General features: G+C 43.6%; 1 protein-coding gene across 12 annotated transcripts in view; it reads right to left on the reverse strand.

Moving 5' to 3' along the window:
* Ncam1 (neural cell adhesion molecule 1) overlaps positions 1-13,526 on the reverse strand; it is a 293,616-nt gene that overhangs the window by 50,134 nt on the left and 229,956 nt on the right. For all 12 annotated transcript variants that reach the window (XM_087905637.1, XM_087905636.1, XM_087905635.1 and 9 more), the window contains exons 4-8: positions 12,578-12,721; positions 11,912-12,049; positions 10,705-10,822; positions 10,076-10,248; positions 1,829-1,971 (exon numbers count right to left, since the gene is read on the reverse strand). In XM_087905637.1, the coding sequence (XP_087761763.1) occupies positions 1,829-1,971; positions 10,076-10,248; positions 10,705-10,822; positions 11,912-12,049; positions 12,578-12,721 (716 nt within the window). The remainder of the gene's footprint in view (positions 1-1,828; positions 1,972-10,075; positions 10,249-10,704; positions 10,823-11,911; positions 12,050-12,577; positions 12,722-13,526) is intronic.

The following is a 13,526-nucleotide window of genomic DNA, read 5'->3' on the forward strand; positions in this document are numbered from 1 at the left end:
TTTTTTTTTTAAATCAATCCCAGCAGGGCTTGAGATTTTTTTCATGCTATTTTCAGTCTCAATATTTAGGGAATATGAGTGCAGATTAGTTCCTAGCTATTTATTATCATTTTAGAAAAATGAAATCATAGGTACGAGCCAAAAGTGCCAACCTAATAAAGACAAACCCCAAGTAGGCACAAATCTTAATAATCTTTCTTGTCTAGTTTAACTGTTGAGCTATTTCTAGAAAAGACACAGAACTTAAAAATGTCATTTATCTGAAATAGATGTTTCGTCCTTCACTGTAGGTCAGAGATACATACTGGGTCACTTGGACAAATCTACTTTGAAATCTAATGTAGAAAGACTGGCCAGGCAGTGCCCATGTGGATTAAGCCCTGAAATGTACATTGGGTCCATGTAACACACAAAGGAAGCCAAAATCATAGCTGGGAATTTAATTACAGTGTTGATAAAGAAATTATTGAAGTAAACACCTAAATTCTTAATTTAGCTGGCTTTTGCAGATCAAACAGCATATGCGAGTTTCAAAAATATTTAGCAGTTCCTTAGTTGAGTTTATGTTAAGTTGGATTTAATTCTGGGTATCAAACTTGCAAAAAGAGGAATGGGCTATTTGGAAGAGAGTTTTTTGTTCCTTTAGATTTTGCTTAGTTTTCTGTCACCCAGGTACAAATCAGTTCCTCAAATGCAAATTTCACTTTTTGCCCTGCTACTTAACATTTTCCCTTCAACTTTATTTCAGTTTGTTTCTAGAGATTTCCTGGAGCAGGGCAGAAGAGTGCATATCTATCATTTTTTGACATTCTGGTCAATAGGCAATCCATTATGCATACTCTTTAAGACTATGGCTATTACTCCTAAGTAGGCAACCAAGCTTTGACCAACTAAAACAAAGCCTATTACTATGGGAGCTGCAAAATTAATATTGGAAAGGTGCCATAAAACCACAGTATTTTTACTTTATACACTGCTTCAGATTGAATTTAGAGCCATGTGTTCTACTGTGTTGCTTGTCCTAAAGATATCTACACTGCTTTGCAAGTTAGCCCTTCCTTCTACTTGTTTGTTCGTTTGTTTGTTTTTGGCTGACTCAGTAGCAAAGCATGATATGGGGTGGTGGTCACACCAATGTTTTTATATTACCAGTAATAAAGATAGCTTTCCAATGGCTTACAGATACATTCACCTTAAAGCTAAATGTTCTAAATCATTTTGGCTTGTCAGGAATTTACTTCCACATTGCAGAACCCAGCTATAAGTACCATCATCTAGAAACTGCTAATTATTTTTGCCTTTAGAACAAAATGGAATCCAAATGTGACCAAGAATACAGGCAGACACAAAGGCAACCAAGCTTTTGTGCAGAGAATGCGTACAGCATGAGTATATGAGACGCGAGGAAGAGAGTTAATAGACTCATCCTGATCCCTGGTGTTTCTAGGAGACACTTTTCTGGGTGCATCTGAGCTGATGACAACATCATCTGATGCCCCCAGAATCTTGTTTGTCTTGGGTCCTCACAGTCCCATAAGCCTGGATCAGAAATTCACTATTGCCTCCTCCCCAACACGTCTAACTTGACCATGCCCACTGCCAACATGCCCATGGCAATCTAGACAGGGAAGAGTGCCCATCCCACTGTGAGAGGATGCTGAGTAGACCACAACCAGGCAGGCTCGGGGAGGGAGGTTGCAGGATATACTGTGGCTACGGATGACCACATCCCATCTTGCCACATGCCAAAGAGAACTGGGTCTGGGGTAGACTTGAGGTGCTTCAAGTCTGCTTTCCACAGCCCTGAAACTCTTGGGTGACATTGTACCTTTTCTTCACTGCTGATGTTTCGGGTGGAAGTTCTCCAGGTGATGGAGGGGATGGGGTCTCCTGAGGCTTCGCAGGTAAGAGTGACTTGCTCTTCCAATTCCATGGCCGTCTGATTTTCTACATAGGTGATTTTGGGCTTTGCTGAAAAGAAAAACAATCATTTCCATGAGTTTATCTGGTTATTTCACTCTTTGGGGTTTAAGTGACAACACGAACCCGTTTAAAAAGGTCTCTTATTTACTAAATATGAGGCTCAATTCTGGGTATAGTAGGGGCACGGAACTGAGCCCCTGAAGGTGCTGGTACCATTGAAACAGTCAGATAAACACCCTCTGGAGTATACAGCCAGTAAGGTGCTTGAAGCCTGCTGCAGGAGAGTGCTATGCTGGCTTAAGCCTTCACAGGGAGAGGGCTTTGGGGCTGGGCCATGAGGTTTTCAGCAGGTGCAAATTTGGGTGGAATGGAATCATTCTAAGCTCAGAAAATTCTTTAACGAAAGAAAAGGCACAAAGGGGAATGAAGGGGAGGAGAGGTGGGGGTTTTGAGGACAAGAGAACAAGGTTCAGCAACTGCGATTTTACCAATAAACCAGAGATGCTCGTGGGTGGAGTCTTGTTGGACCCCAAAAAGAATAATCTGGGGGGGGGGGACTCTAGAATGGAGAAAACCTTGAGGTGGAAATTTTGGTTATGTGTTTCAGGGTAGGCTGAAGACAGGGAGGAGAGAAGCTGAACTGAGTTCATTTTCTAAATGTTTGAAGTAATGCAAAGAACACACACGTTCTAAAGCTGCATTTAATGTGAAAACATTAGAGAAAAATGAATTTTCCTAATTTAAGACAATTATACTCAGAAATTGCTAAACCTTCCATAGAAGAGAAAAGATAGGGCTGCGCAAATAACTTACTTCACTACTGGAGAGAAAGGTGAGGTAAAAAAGACACAAAGCTGGAATGACAGGCAGCTTGTGAAATCGCTTTATTTCCTTTCTATTCAAATTCATAGTAACAGCAAGTCAACTAAGGAAATACGGCCTGAGAAGATCTCTACTGAAAGTCTTCCATGATGCTTCAATAAACTGGAATCAGTGACAAATGGTTTGCTTCCAGACCAAATTAAAAAAAAATCACCTGAGTAGTTCACATGGCTTCTTAACATTACTAACAGGACACTTAGCAAATTATTGTCTCATGTCTGGCACATGGACAAATGTTAACCCAGTATGGCCAAATGCTGTTGAGAGGATGGAGTTCAGGAGCTCCGGCTGAAGCTGTCTATAGGAAGACTTTATGTCTTACCTTGCTTGGTACAGATGCCTTGCAGGAAGGAGGTCTGAACTTACATCATATGGAAGGAGGAGTCACTCGTATCAAACACTAACTTTTAGAGGGTAAAATAAAGCAAAGCAAAATCAAGGTGAAAGAGAAGTTGAATCTCTAGGTTACCAAAATAACCAAAGGAAAAGGAAAAGGACAACAGACATAGAGAAGAACAGATAATTCCAGCACTGGGAAGGCAGAGGTGGTGGATCTCTGTGATTTCGAGGCCAGTCTGGTCTTACAGAGAGAGTTCTAGAACAGCCAGGACTACACAGAGAAACTCTGCCTTGAAAAACAAAACAAAACAAATAAAAGAAAAACCCCACACAGAGTCTCTAAACGGTGACTTGGGGGCTGGAACAAGCTGACTACAATGGCCTAATTTCTGGAAACTGAATGTAAAGAGTCTGAGACTTAGACAGAGCTTTTGACCTTCTCCTTGCCCTCAGCACTTTGTCTTGTCAGAGAGGGAGAGAGAGTAACAGAGGAAGGGTCAGGTAACATCTATTAACATTTGGTTTATGTGTCACTGTCTCCTAGATGGCTACAAAGACTATATTATACAAGTGTTTATCAAAAGGGAAACCACATTTTTCTACAAGGGTTTTTTTTGTTGTTGTTGTTATTTTGTTTTTATAGGGACTCACTATATAGTTTTGGATAGCCTATAATTTGCTTTGAGACCAGTGTGGCCTCAAACTCACAGAGATCCTCTTGCCTTTCAAAGTCCTAGAAATAAAATCAAGTGCCAGCAACATATTATTAACAAAGACTAACTTTGTATAGGCAACAGAGCTTTGGAAAGGATGATTCCATTCTCTGCCTCTGGAAGCAGCACTGTTGTCAGCGCTAGAGGAAGGCAGAGCCTTCACGGGTGGTGAGGTTTATGAAATGCCCCCGGAGGCTCATAGGTTTGAACACTTGGCCCCTGCTGGTGGCACTGTTTGTGAAGGTTATGGCAGTTTTTGGAGTCAGAGCTTTGCTGAAGGAAGTACATCACTGGGGGTGGAGATTTTATAGCCCAACCCCACTTCCTATTCCCTGTCTGCTTCCTGTACATAGATGAAATGTGATCTCTCTGCTTCCTGATTGCCAGGCTGGTCTCATGTTCCTGATATCACACATTCCCAACCATCATGAACCATATCCACTACGTGAAGACAGAAAGCAGTACCAGGCAAATAGGGACTTATGGAGAGTGTCTCTTGCTTGCAAAGATTCCCTTTCTCTGCTGCTAGCACCAAGAGGGATCTCTCCGAGTTTTATCTTCCCATTGTCCTTGCTCCAGCTTAAGTTCTGCAAGCGCTCCTGGGTTTCACAGCATTCTTCTCTGGTTTCCCTGCCTCGCTGAGACTTAGCGCCTCCAATGGTTGCAATCTCTCCTTGCATGAGCTCCTTTCTGCGGCTGTAATAAATCGCCATGACCAAGACAATTTATAGAAGAAAGATTTGTTCTAGCTTATGGTTCAAGAGGAATAGAGTCCCTCCTGGTGAACTCTAATGCTTTGCAGCAAGCATTAGGCAGAGCAGCAGGAGCAAGAAGTTGAGCCATCACCTCTTTTAAACTAAGCAGAGAGTCAACTGGAACCAAAGTAAGGCCATACATGCTCAAATTCTACCTCCAGTGACTGTAGAGTCATACTTTCTCAACTTCCCCAAACAGTACCAACAACTGTAGCCAAGGGTCCAAATGCCTGAGTCCATGGGAAGCATTCCTCATTCAAACCACCACCCTCCTCACAATCCTGTGAGGACTAGTCAGTCCACTGTCCTGTAATATGCCACTCAGCAACAGCCATGTCCAATCCTGGCTCAACAGTGTCTGGGAGCCTGGTCCAAGGAGAGCCCCAAGACTTTCTCCTTCAGCCTCCAGGGGTCTCTTGCTATTACCCACAAGTTCTGCCTTAGTTAAGAGTCAGATAGCCAAGGCTTCTGCCTCCACTAAACTTGCCTCAGCTCATGGCACCAGGAGACATCAAGATCATTAGCACAGGCATAATTATCTGCAGAGGCAAAACATACTTTTTCAGAAGGACCCACAGAGAATAGAGATGGAACTTCTCAGCCAATGCAGAATGCACCTACTTAAGGAAAGGAGCCCTTAGCCGGTAACTACGGCAACACACGCCAGAGCAGGTCTCCATCATTGGGGGTCATTCTATAATAGCAATAGTTTCTGCTTTACTCATCTTCCTTACATACTGACTGCTACCCACTCGGAAGCCATCAGAGATTTGATCTCTTCTTTGCCACCCAAGGTATAGGTCTCTTTCTGCTTTAACACCATTAAGCCTCACTGTTGCAGAGCAAACCTACCTAGGGGGATCACCCACGACAGCAATCTAGAAGGGAAAAGATAAAGAGCGAAGAAAGATGCCCTAGCCAGCTGGCTCCTTTTCACCAGGCTCTTTGATCTCATACTAGTTGCTTCAACCAATAGAGGAGGCCAAGAGAAGGGAGGAGGGAAAGAAAGATTAGAAGGCACAAAGGAGAGAGATAGGAGTTCAAGACGGCTGAATGAGCTCTCCTTGGATCATTGAAGAGAATTCTGATTCTGGATTTGACACAATTGTTACAGGTCCATGTTTTCCTCGCTGCCCAGCTACCTCTCCTCTGTTTGCCCCACTGTGCTGTCTAGAGAACATTCTAATGGTCTCGGGAAAGAAATTGTGGTGTGTGTACAGATGCAGATGTACAGGGATGTAGGGATGATTATCTGTGTCCATTCAGGATAAAGACTGGGGAAACAAATCCTCTCTTGCCTGTTTCTCCATCCTCATTTCTCTTCCTTATTACTTCTTCTGGCCTTATCTCTTCTGTTCATTCTCCCATGGCCCCCATAAGACTCCTCATTTGCTGCTTGTCCTTCCTGCCTGAGTCAATCATTGCTACCAAAAGAACGGTGGCAATGTAAGAGGAACAAGATAGAGCTGAGTATGTTACACAGGGCAACTTCTTAGATGCTGGGTTATGACCCTGTGAAGTTACCCAATTGCAAAGCAGAAGCTATGAAAAAGTTTGGCAATAGTAGAATGTTTCCGGACACGAAAAGACCAGAAATTAATTCAAAATCAAATGCACTGCGGATCTAAGTTGCTTCTGGCAGTGCTTGCCCACGTTGCATTGTGTGACTTCACCGCAGCCTTGGTTCTGAGCTCTCAGCGTGTAAATGCCATCCCACCACACAATGCCAACAAACACTGGCTGCAAAGCCTTGGGCTCAGATTCAAGACCATTGTATGCTATGAATTGTAGTGTTTTTACTACACATGCAAAGTTTTCTGCTCTTACAGAGACATAATGGCTTAATTATGGAAAACAATGACTTCAAATATTTTCCTACCATCCTTCCTCGGCATGTAAGTATCAAATTAGTGTATCTTTGGATAGTATTGTGTTCGAATGCTTGATTTTAAAAATTGCTGTTTGAGTTGCTGACTTGAGTTTCACACAAAAAAATTATTCAATGAGTTTTGGCTTGGGACTAGAGACAGAATTTCCAACAATTTTTGAAATGGTCCGAAACAAATTTCTGCCGTTTTGTACTGTGTATTTATGCAAAGTGGTGTTCTCGGTCTCAATGATTATAAACAAAAACATCAAGCAACACTGAAGAACACTGAAGACATTCTGTGTTCTGTAATATCAAATATTCGGCCAAGGTTTAATTCTTTAATACAAGCATACCCATCTCATTGGTATGCAAATATGCTTTTCATTTTTTTATAAGTGGAAAAGTATATGCATACCAAAATCATAGTTGTAAAATAAGGCTGTTTACAAATTTCTCAGGTTAAGAAGTACTTTCAAGTAGAAAGCATCTAGAGAACCTATGTGCAGTATCATGGTTGAGGGACAGCATGTTGTCTCTCCTATTTCTGTCCATTTCCTACACAGGCAGATTTAGCACCGGAACTGACGGACTGCATGGATGTAGCCATCACTGCCTTCCCAGGGTGCGGACCAAGAAGCCATGGTTTTGCTTTGAATCATGGTTCCTTATGAGGAGCACCTGAGCTCTCTGCCCTCATTTGTGAAATAGGAGCAATAATGGAGTCTGCCTCAGAGGGCTGTGATGGGGACTGCAGATGCTAATTTGTGGTTATGTGGCAAGGCGTGGAATAAACACTCCTGGGCTGGGGATTGCTATTATCGTTACTTTATGGGAACAATGCTTTAACAGGTCCTCAGAGACAAGAGAGGAAACTTTATCCCGGGATCATCTCCCCATTACATGGGTCATGCATCAGTCACATGAACTAACGGCTGTTCCTTTCATTATTCAACCGCTCCTGCCAACGTCCTAGGTGCTGAAAGCATGTGTGTGAGCCAGCCGGGCAGAGCCTGTCCGCGGCAGCTCACAGGCAGCACAGCGTGTGTCTTCCAAGTAATGCCTGAAGCATTTATCCCACCATTCAAAACGAAGCGGTGCATCATTTTGATGACTAACTGATGCCACACAGGATAGGAAATCTTTTCCTATAAAACAACATCGTGCTGTTGCTATGGAGTCATTATAGGGGGCTGTCACTTAAAATGTCAGTGTTGGACATCTACACATGCTTGTGAATCTACTGATGGGAACAGACTCCATGATATTTTATTTTAAACTTGGCAGTGGCTGGGTTCACAGTAAGCTCTCAAATGGATGGTGCTGATTGACACTATCTATTCTCTTCTGTATGTTTATATGTTTATCTCTATCTCTGTGCTTCTCGGAGTCCAATTCTACTTATCGCTCTAGCCACTCTATCTAGCTGCAAAGGCGCTCAATATTTCTTTAATGAAGGGATAAATTAACAAATGCACCTGCCCTTCTGTACAATCTCGAAAACAGGATGAAGGGGGTTGATTAATTTGAAGCAGAGAGAAAACACCTTTGAGAATGGTGGTTTATTTATTTATTTTTTTAATGGACTGGGAAGACAACTCATTCAGTAAAGTGTTTACTTTGCAAACGTTAGAATCTTACTCTGATCCTTAGACCCACATAAAAGAAAAGCAACCCTGGGTACAGTTGGCCATATTTATAATCCCAGCACTTAGGGAGGTGAAGACAGACTGTTCTCCAGCAGCTTAATGACAACCCTGTCTTCCCAACAAGGTGGACAGCACCTGAGAAATGACACCCAAGGTTGACCTTTGGTTTCCATCCTCATGGACATATACATATGATATGGGAGATGATGTATGCTGTTAATATGTTTTATTGCTGTGAATATGGTTAATAAAGAAGTTGCTTTGGTCTGTGATAGGGAAGAACAGAGCTAAGCAGGGGAAATTAAACTGAAAGAAGGCAGAGTCAGGGAGAAGCCATGTAGCCACTGCCAGAGACAGATGCGCTGGAACCTTGCAGGTAAGCCACAGTCATGTTGTGATACACAGATTAATAGAAATGGTTAACCAAAGATATAAGAGCTAGATAGCAATATGCTAAAGTCATTAGCCGAGCAGTGTTGTAATGGATACAGTTTCTGTGTGAATATTTTGGATCAAGGCAACTGGAATGAATGAGCAGTCTCCACCAACATACATGCAGCTGTACACACACATATATATGCAAACACATGCACACACACACATAAGCATGCTTTTCATAAAGTTTGGTGTTCTTTCCCATGACCGATTTGTAGGTGTCATCGGTGAACAGAGAAGGCTTGTCTGTGATTACCAGGACCATTTGCATTAAAGCACCTGATTTTCAACAGCATGTTTACAGATAGTTCTCTCCATCAGGCTAAACACGCAGGTCCCAACACTGGCTCCTATGTGTGCACTTAGCTACCTGGGAGGGACAGGCACCAGAGAACCCTCTCCAGCCTTGTGCTCACCAGCACGGTCTACGGTACAGAAGTTTATCTGTGCTTTTTAGACAGATAAGCAGAGATCTTTGAAAGCCAGTAGGTTACACCTTCTTTGCAACAACTCCCCTTTTTGCACCCGCAGGCCAAAAACACGTTTCAATTCTGAAATGCCTGGAAGTTTGCTGAGCTTATAGGGACAAAGCGGATGGAGATATGATAGTCTTTTCTGTGACCTTCTATGACACACAGTGGCACACATGTCAGTAAAGGAGGCAAAAAAAAAATGGTTAGGCGACCCATCAGGCAAAGTATCCTGAGTGAATCTGGAGTTGTTTTGAGAACCAGGGATAAAGCAAATGTAAGACAGCCAGCATGCTCCCAATACACTTTGAATGCTAATGGAGACTGAAGATAAGCCATTCCCCCAAAGCAAACATGTCAGGAGGATTAGTTCAGGAATTGTTAGGTGCTTAGAGAAGAAACAGTGAGTCCTGAGGACAGTCACTAGAGTGGCAGCTTGGATGAGGAGAGGCAATAGGAGAGGCGAGGTGAGGAGGACTCATGGAAATGTGCCTGAGCTGACAATAACAAGAAGGCCACTCTTGGCAGGTCTGTCTTGGGCAATGGTACTGCAAGCAGTATAGTCTCCAAAGCAATGCCCCTGAGATGGGGGACACTGAGACAGGGAATTAGCTTGGTGTGAGGAAGAGACAGAAAGGAGACTGCTGTGGCTGGAGAGCTTTCTCTATGGAGCAGAGAGAAGAAAAGCTGGAACAAGAGTACAAGACGGGGTTAGGGTGCACTGGGCCATGGGATTAATCTGGCTTTTACTTCAGTTGCAACAGGGATCTTGGAAAGAGGATTGGCATAGAGGTCATTCTGACTACCAGGAGTAGAAAAAACTGAGGGGAGCCGAGATGGGGAGCAAAAAGACCAGCTAGAAGATCGTGTGTTATTGAATGATTTTCTAGACTAGGGCTGAGGTGTCAGAACCGGAAGCAAATGGTTTCCTTTGGGATGTATGCCATGGTAGTCTGGGCATGCCTTACTGATGGATAGAGTGTGAAGAGTAGGAGCAATTGAGCCTGAACTGTGACCTTGACCTGCACTGCATTGTACCTACCAAAGACCTTGAGGTGGATGGACGCATCCTGCTCGCCAGCCTTGTTCTCAGCAATGCAGACGTACTCAGCCTCGTCATTTTTGTCCACGTTCCTGATAGTCAGCTCAGAACTGTCATCGCTGAAGATGTGCTTGTCATCATCCTCTTCCTCGTTTTCTATGGGTTCTCCATCCCTGCATCGTTCGGAAATGCAAAGGGTGATGATTCTGGGCATGGAGTTAAGAGGTTCATTTCCAATCAGCGTCCACAGAACACAGACTGTGCTGATGGGACAGGCTCAGTCTACACAAAGGGCGAAGACCTCTAAGTAGCATCCACCGTTTTATGCTTTTTATGCCTTCCCCCAATCTTCGGAGCCTGTGCAAAGACTGTCAACATCTTTCACAAAGGTTTCAAAGAATCAGCTTCATAAGTCACACCCTCTGGACCTGCCCCCACAAGACTGAAAATGAAACAATAAAAGCGATAACCAAAGACACAGAGCAAGAGAACTTCCCAGAAAAGAATCATCCCTCACCCTGATACATTAGGAAGCCCACACTCATGCCACTGAAAACCCCACAGACAATGGGTTCTATGGGTTCCCTTCTCTTCTCACCCATGACACAAGGCACAAGCTAGTTTCTTACTTTGTCCAGCTCATGGTAGGCTCTGGGAAGCCATCAGCATCACACACCAGGGTGACAGACTGGCCCAGGTTGGCAGTGGCATTCACGATGCTTTGTCTGGCCTGGACGGTGGGCGGTACTGAAGGAAAGAAGAATGTCAGGAACAGTTGTACACAACTGAAAAGTACCCGATGGCCCTGAGAAGAGGCATCTGGGGGTCAGTGGGCCACAGAGTCACCACCTGGAGTTCAAAAGACCTGGACAGCTATCAAATCAGTGTAAGTGATCTAAACTCGAATGGCATTATACATAATTAATGTCAACCTACCAAAAAATTTGCCCACAAATGTGCATTATTGTTTTGTAAGACTCTAGCCATTATATTACCTCTTAACTCATGTTCATGCGGTATTTGATTTTCAGCGGCTGTTTGTTATGGTGTTTTTTTCTTAATCAATATATGCTATATAACTACAAAGGCGGGGGGGGGGGAGGGGACGGACACTCAATGTTAAAAGGAGGCTCTCCATGCTGGCAAAAGTTAGAAAACGCAGTTCCTGGTGGTTTTCAGGTTGGTATGCTTCAGAAAGACAGTAGCTCAGCAGAGTGGCATTTCTCTGCAACTGTCATAAACAACCTCGTGCACAACGCGTTTCCACCGAAGGGACGAGAGGGGGAGAGTTTGGCAAGAAAGCACATATCGATAACCAAAACAATTCAAATGTGATTTACTTATTTTCTTAGTACTGACATTATCATTTCCTGTAAACATCTTGCAAGTGGCAGATCGATGCTACGGGTGTGTTTATTTGACACTGCAAATTAAGATTAATAAACCCACGGACCATGATGTTCACTATTCTGAGATCTGAATTGATTGCAATATTTTCTCTGCCCATCAAACCAAGGAGACCAACTTCCTAATGATGATAACATCAAGGACACTAGGGATGAAGAGGGATTGATTAGTACAACAGGGAAAGGTTTTAGTCCTGCAATGAAGGGCATTTAATATCTACAATTGAGGGAAGACACCAAAAACTAGTATGTTAATGTGAAAATTAACACATTAATCTCCCCTCCAAGAGGTTATGATAGTAGGAAGAAATTCTGTTGAGATGCAGGAATAAGTCAGAACAGGTCTACACCCAAGAGGAACAGGAAGAGAAGGTCTCCAGGGAACCCTGGTTGTAGCCATGGAGAGAACAGGAAGGACAGAGCTCCTCACCATTCACAATGACCTGAATGTCCTTGAAGTTGATCTCCCCCCGGGCCAGGATTCTGCCCTCACAGCGGTAAGTGCCTTCATCTGTCTTCTTGATGCCCCGGATCTGCAGGTAGTTGTTGGACAGGACTATGAATCGGACTGGAAGAGACAAGAGGCAGATTCATCCAAGGTCAGTCAGTCAACTCCACAATCAGGCAAGTAAGCAATTGGGCCTCCTGCTCTAGCCTTTTATTGATTTTGTGTTTTGTTATTTATGAGACAGAGTTTCACCATGTAGTCGATTCTGGCCTGGAACTCACTATGTAGCCCAGGTTAGCCTCAAACATGTAGCCATTCCTCCTATCAGTTTCTGTATGCTGGGATTACAGACACATGACACAGCCTGGCTATCTTGTCCTTTTTTTATCTTCAAGGTTGGGGTTTAGACTGAAATGAGAAAAGTAACCACTGGTCCATAAATACAGATGAGATAAGTCTACTAGGGATATGTCTTCTGCTCTGGAGAGACAACCAGATGCCCGAACATACCAGTTACAGATATATATCTATTTGGGACCAAGAATTTGCATGTGGGTTCTAGGCTCCTGAATCTGTGTTTAAATGGAATACCTCCCTCAGGGGTAGAAATCTAGGGGACCATATAGCTCGTGAGAACTTAGGTCTTACCATCTTTTTTCAGGATAACGTCGCGGCCTTTGTGTTTCCAGATGATGGTTGGGGGCAGAGAGCTGACCACATCACATACAATTACCGCATCTTCCCCTTCCTTGAACTCCTGTGGGGTTGGTGCATTCTTGAACATGAGCTTCTCTGAAAGGCAGCATCAGGAGCAGTGTGAGGAAACCATACCTTCTCATAGAACTGTGTTGCCTGATTTCAATCCCAGGCCAGTTTCCACCCACAATCTAGTGGTATAGGAGGGGTTCCTGCTCAGCTTAGTACTGGGTCTTGGATGAAGGTAGAGCAGCTAGCATTAAGGGGTCTCTAGAGGGGAATGGGCTCCCTGCTGTAGTGATGATGCACACAGGTACAGTGGTGAGTATCACATCTATCCTACAGTGACAGTTAGGGTCACTGATTATTTTTTGGTCTTCCACTCTGACCCCACCCCAATTTCCTTACAACAGAGAGAATTCCGAAGAATGCGAGCACACTGAATGGCAATAAATGCTATGCTGCTCGACACCTACCTGCTAGCTGTCACCTATCATGACTTGAGCCAGTACTACGCCTATTAAGAAGGCAATGAGATGTCACTGCCAGGTTGGCTTTCAGCGGCAATGGAAACTACCTTTTCTGAGCAGTATCAAGTATTTGCATATAATACCGCATCTCACTAGGTCTCTGGTCTGTATCACCAGCAAAGGAAGTGGGATTAAAAAGGGAAAACCTAAACTGTATGTCTATCATTTAGAAGTCATGGAAGAACCCATGGTAGCCCTCTAGGAATTGTGTAGCCTCTGGAATGGAGGACAGTGGGAATGTAGATTCATAAGACCAGTGGAAACCAGCCTTATGCGTTCTAGGCCAACCATGAACCAGAACTCTTAGCATCTCAGGGACAGACTCTTACTGGTCCTCCTGTTGCCATCTCTCTGCTTTTGCTACACACCCA

The sequence above is a fragment of the Myodes glareolus genome, chromosome 4 (assembly GCF_982192425.1).
Source record: "Myodes glareolus chromosome 4, mMyoGla1.1, whole genome shotgun sequence".
Lineage (NCBI taxonomy): Eukaryota > Metazoa > Chordata > Mammalia > Rodentia > Cricetidae > Myodes > Myodes glareolus.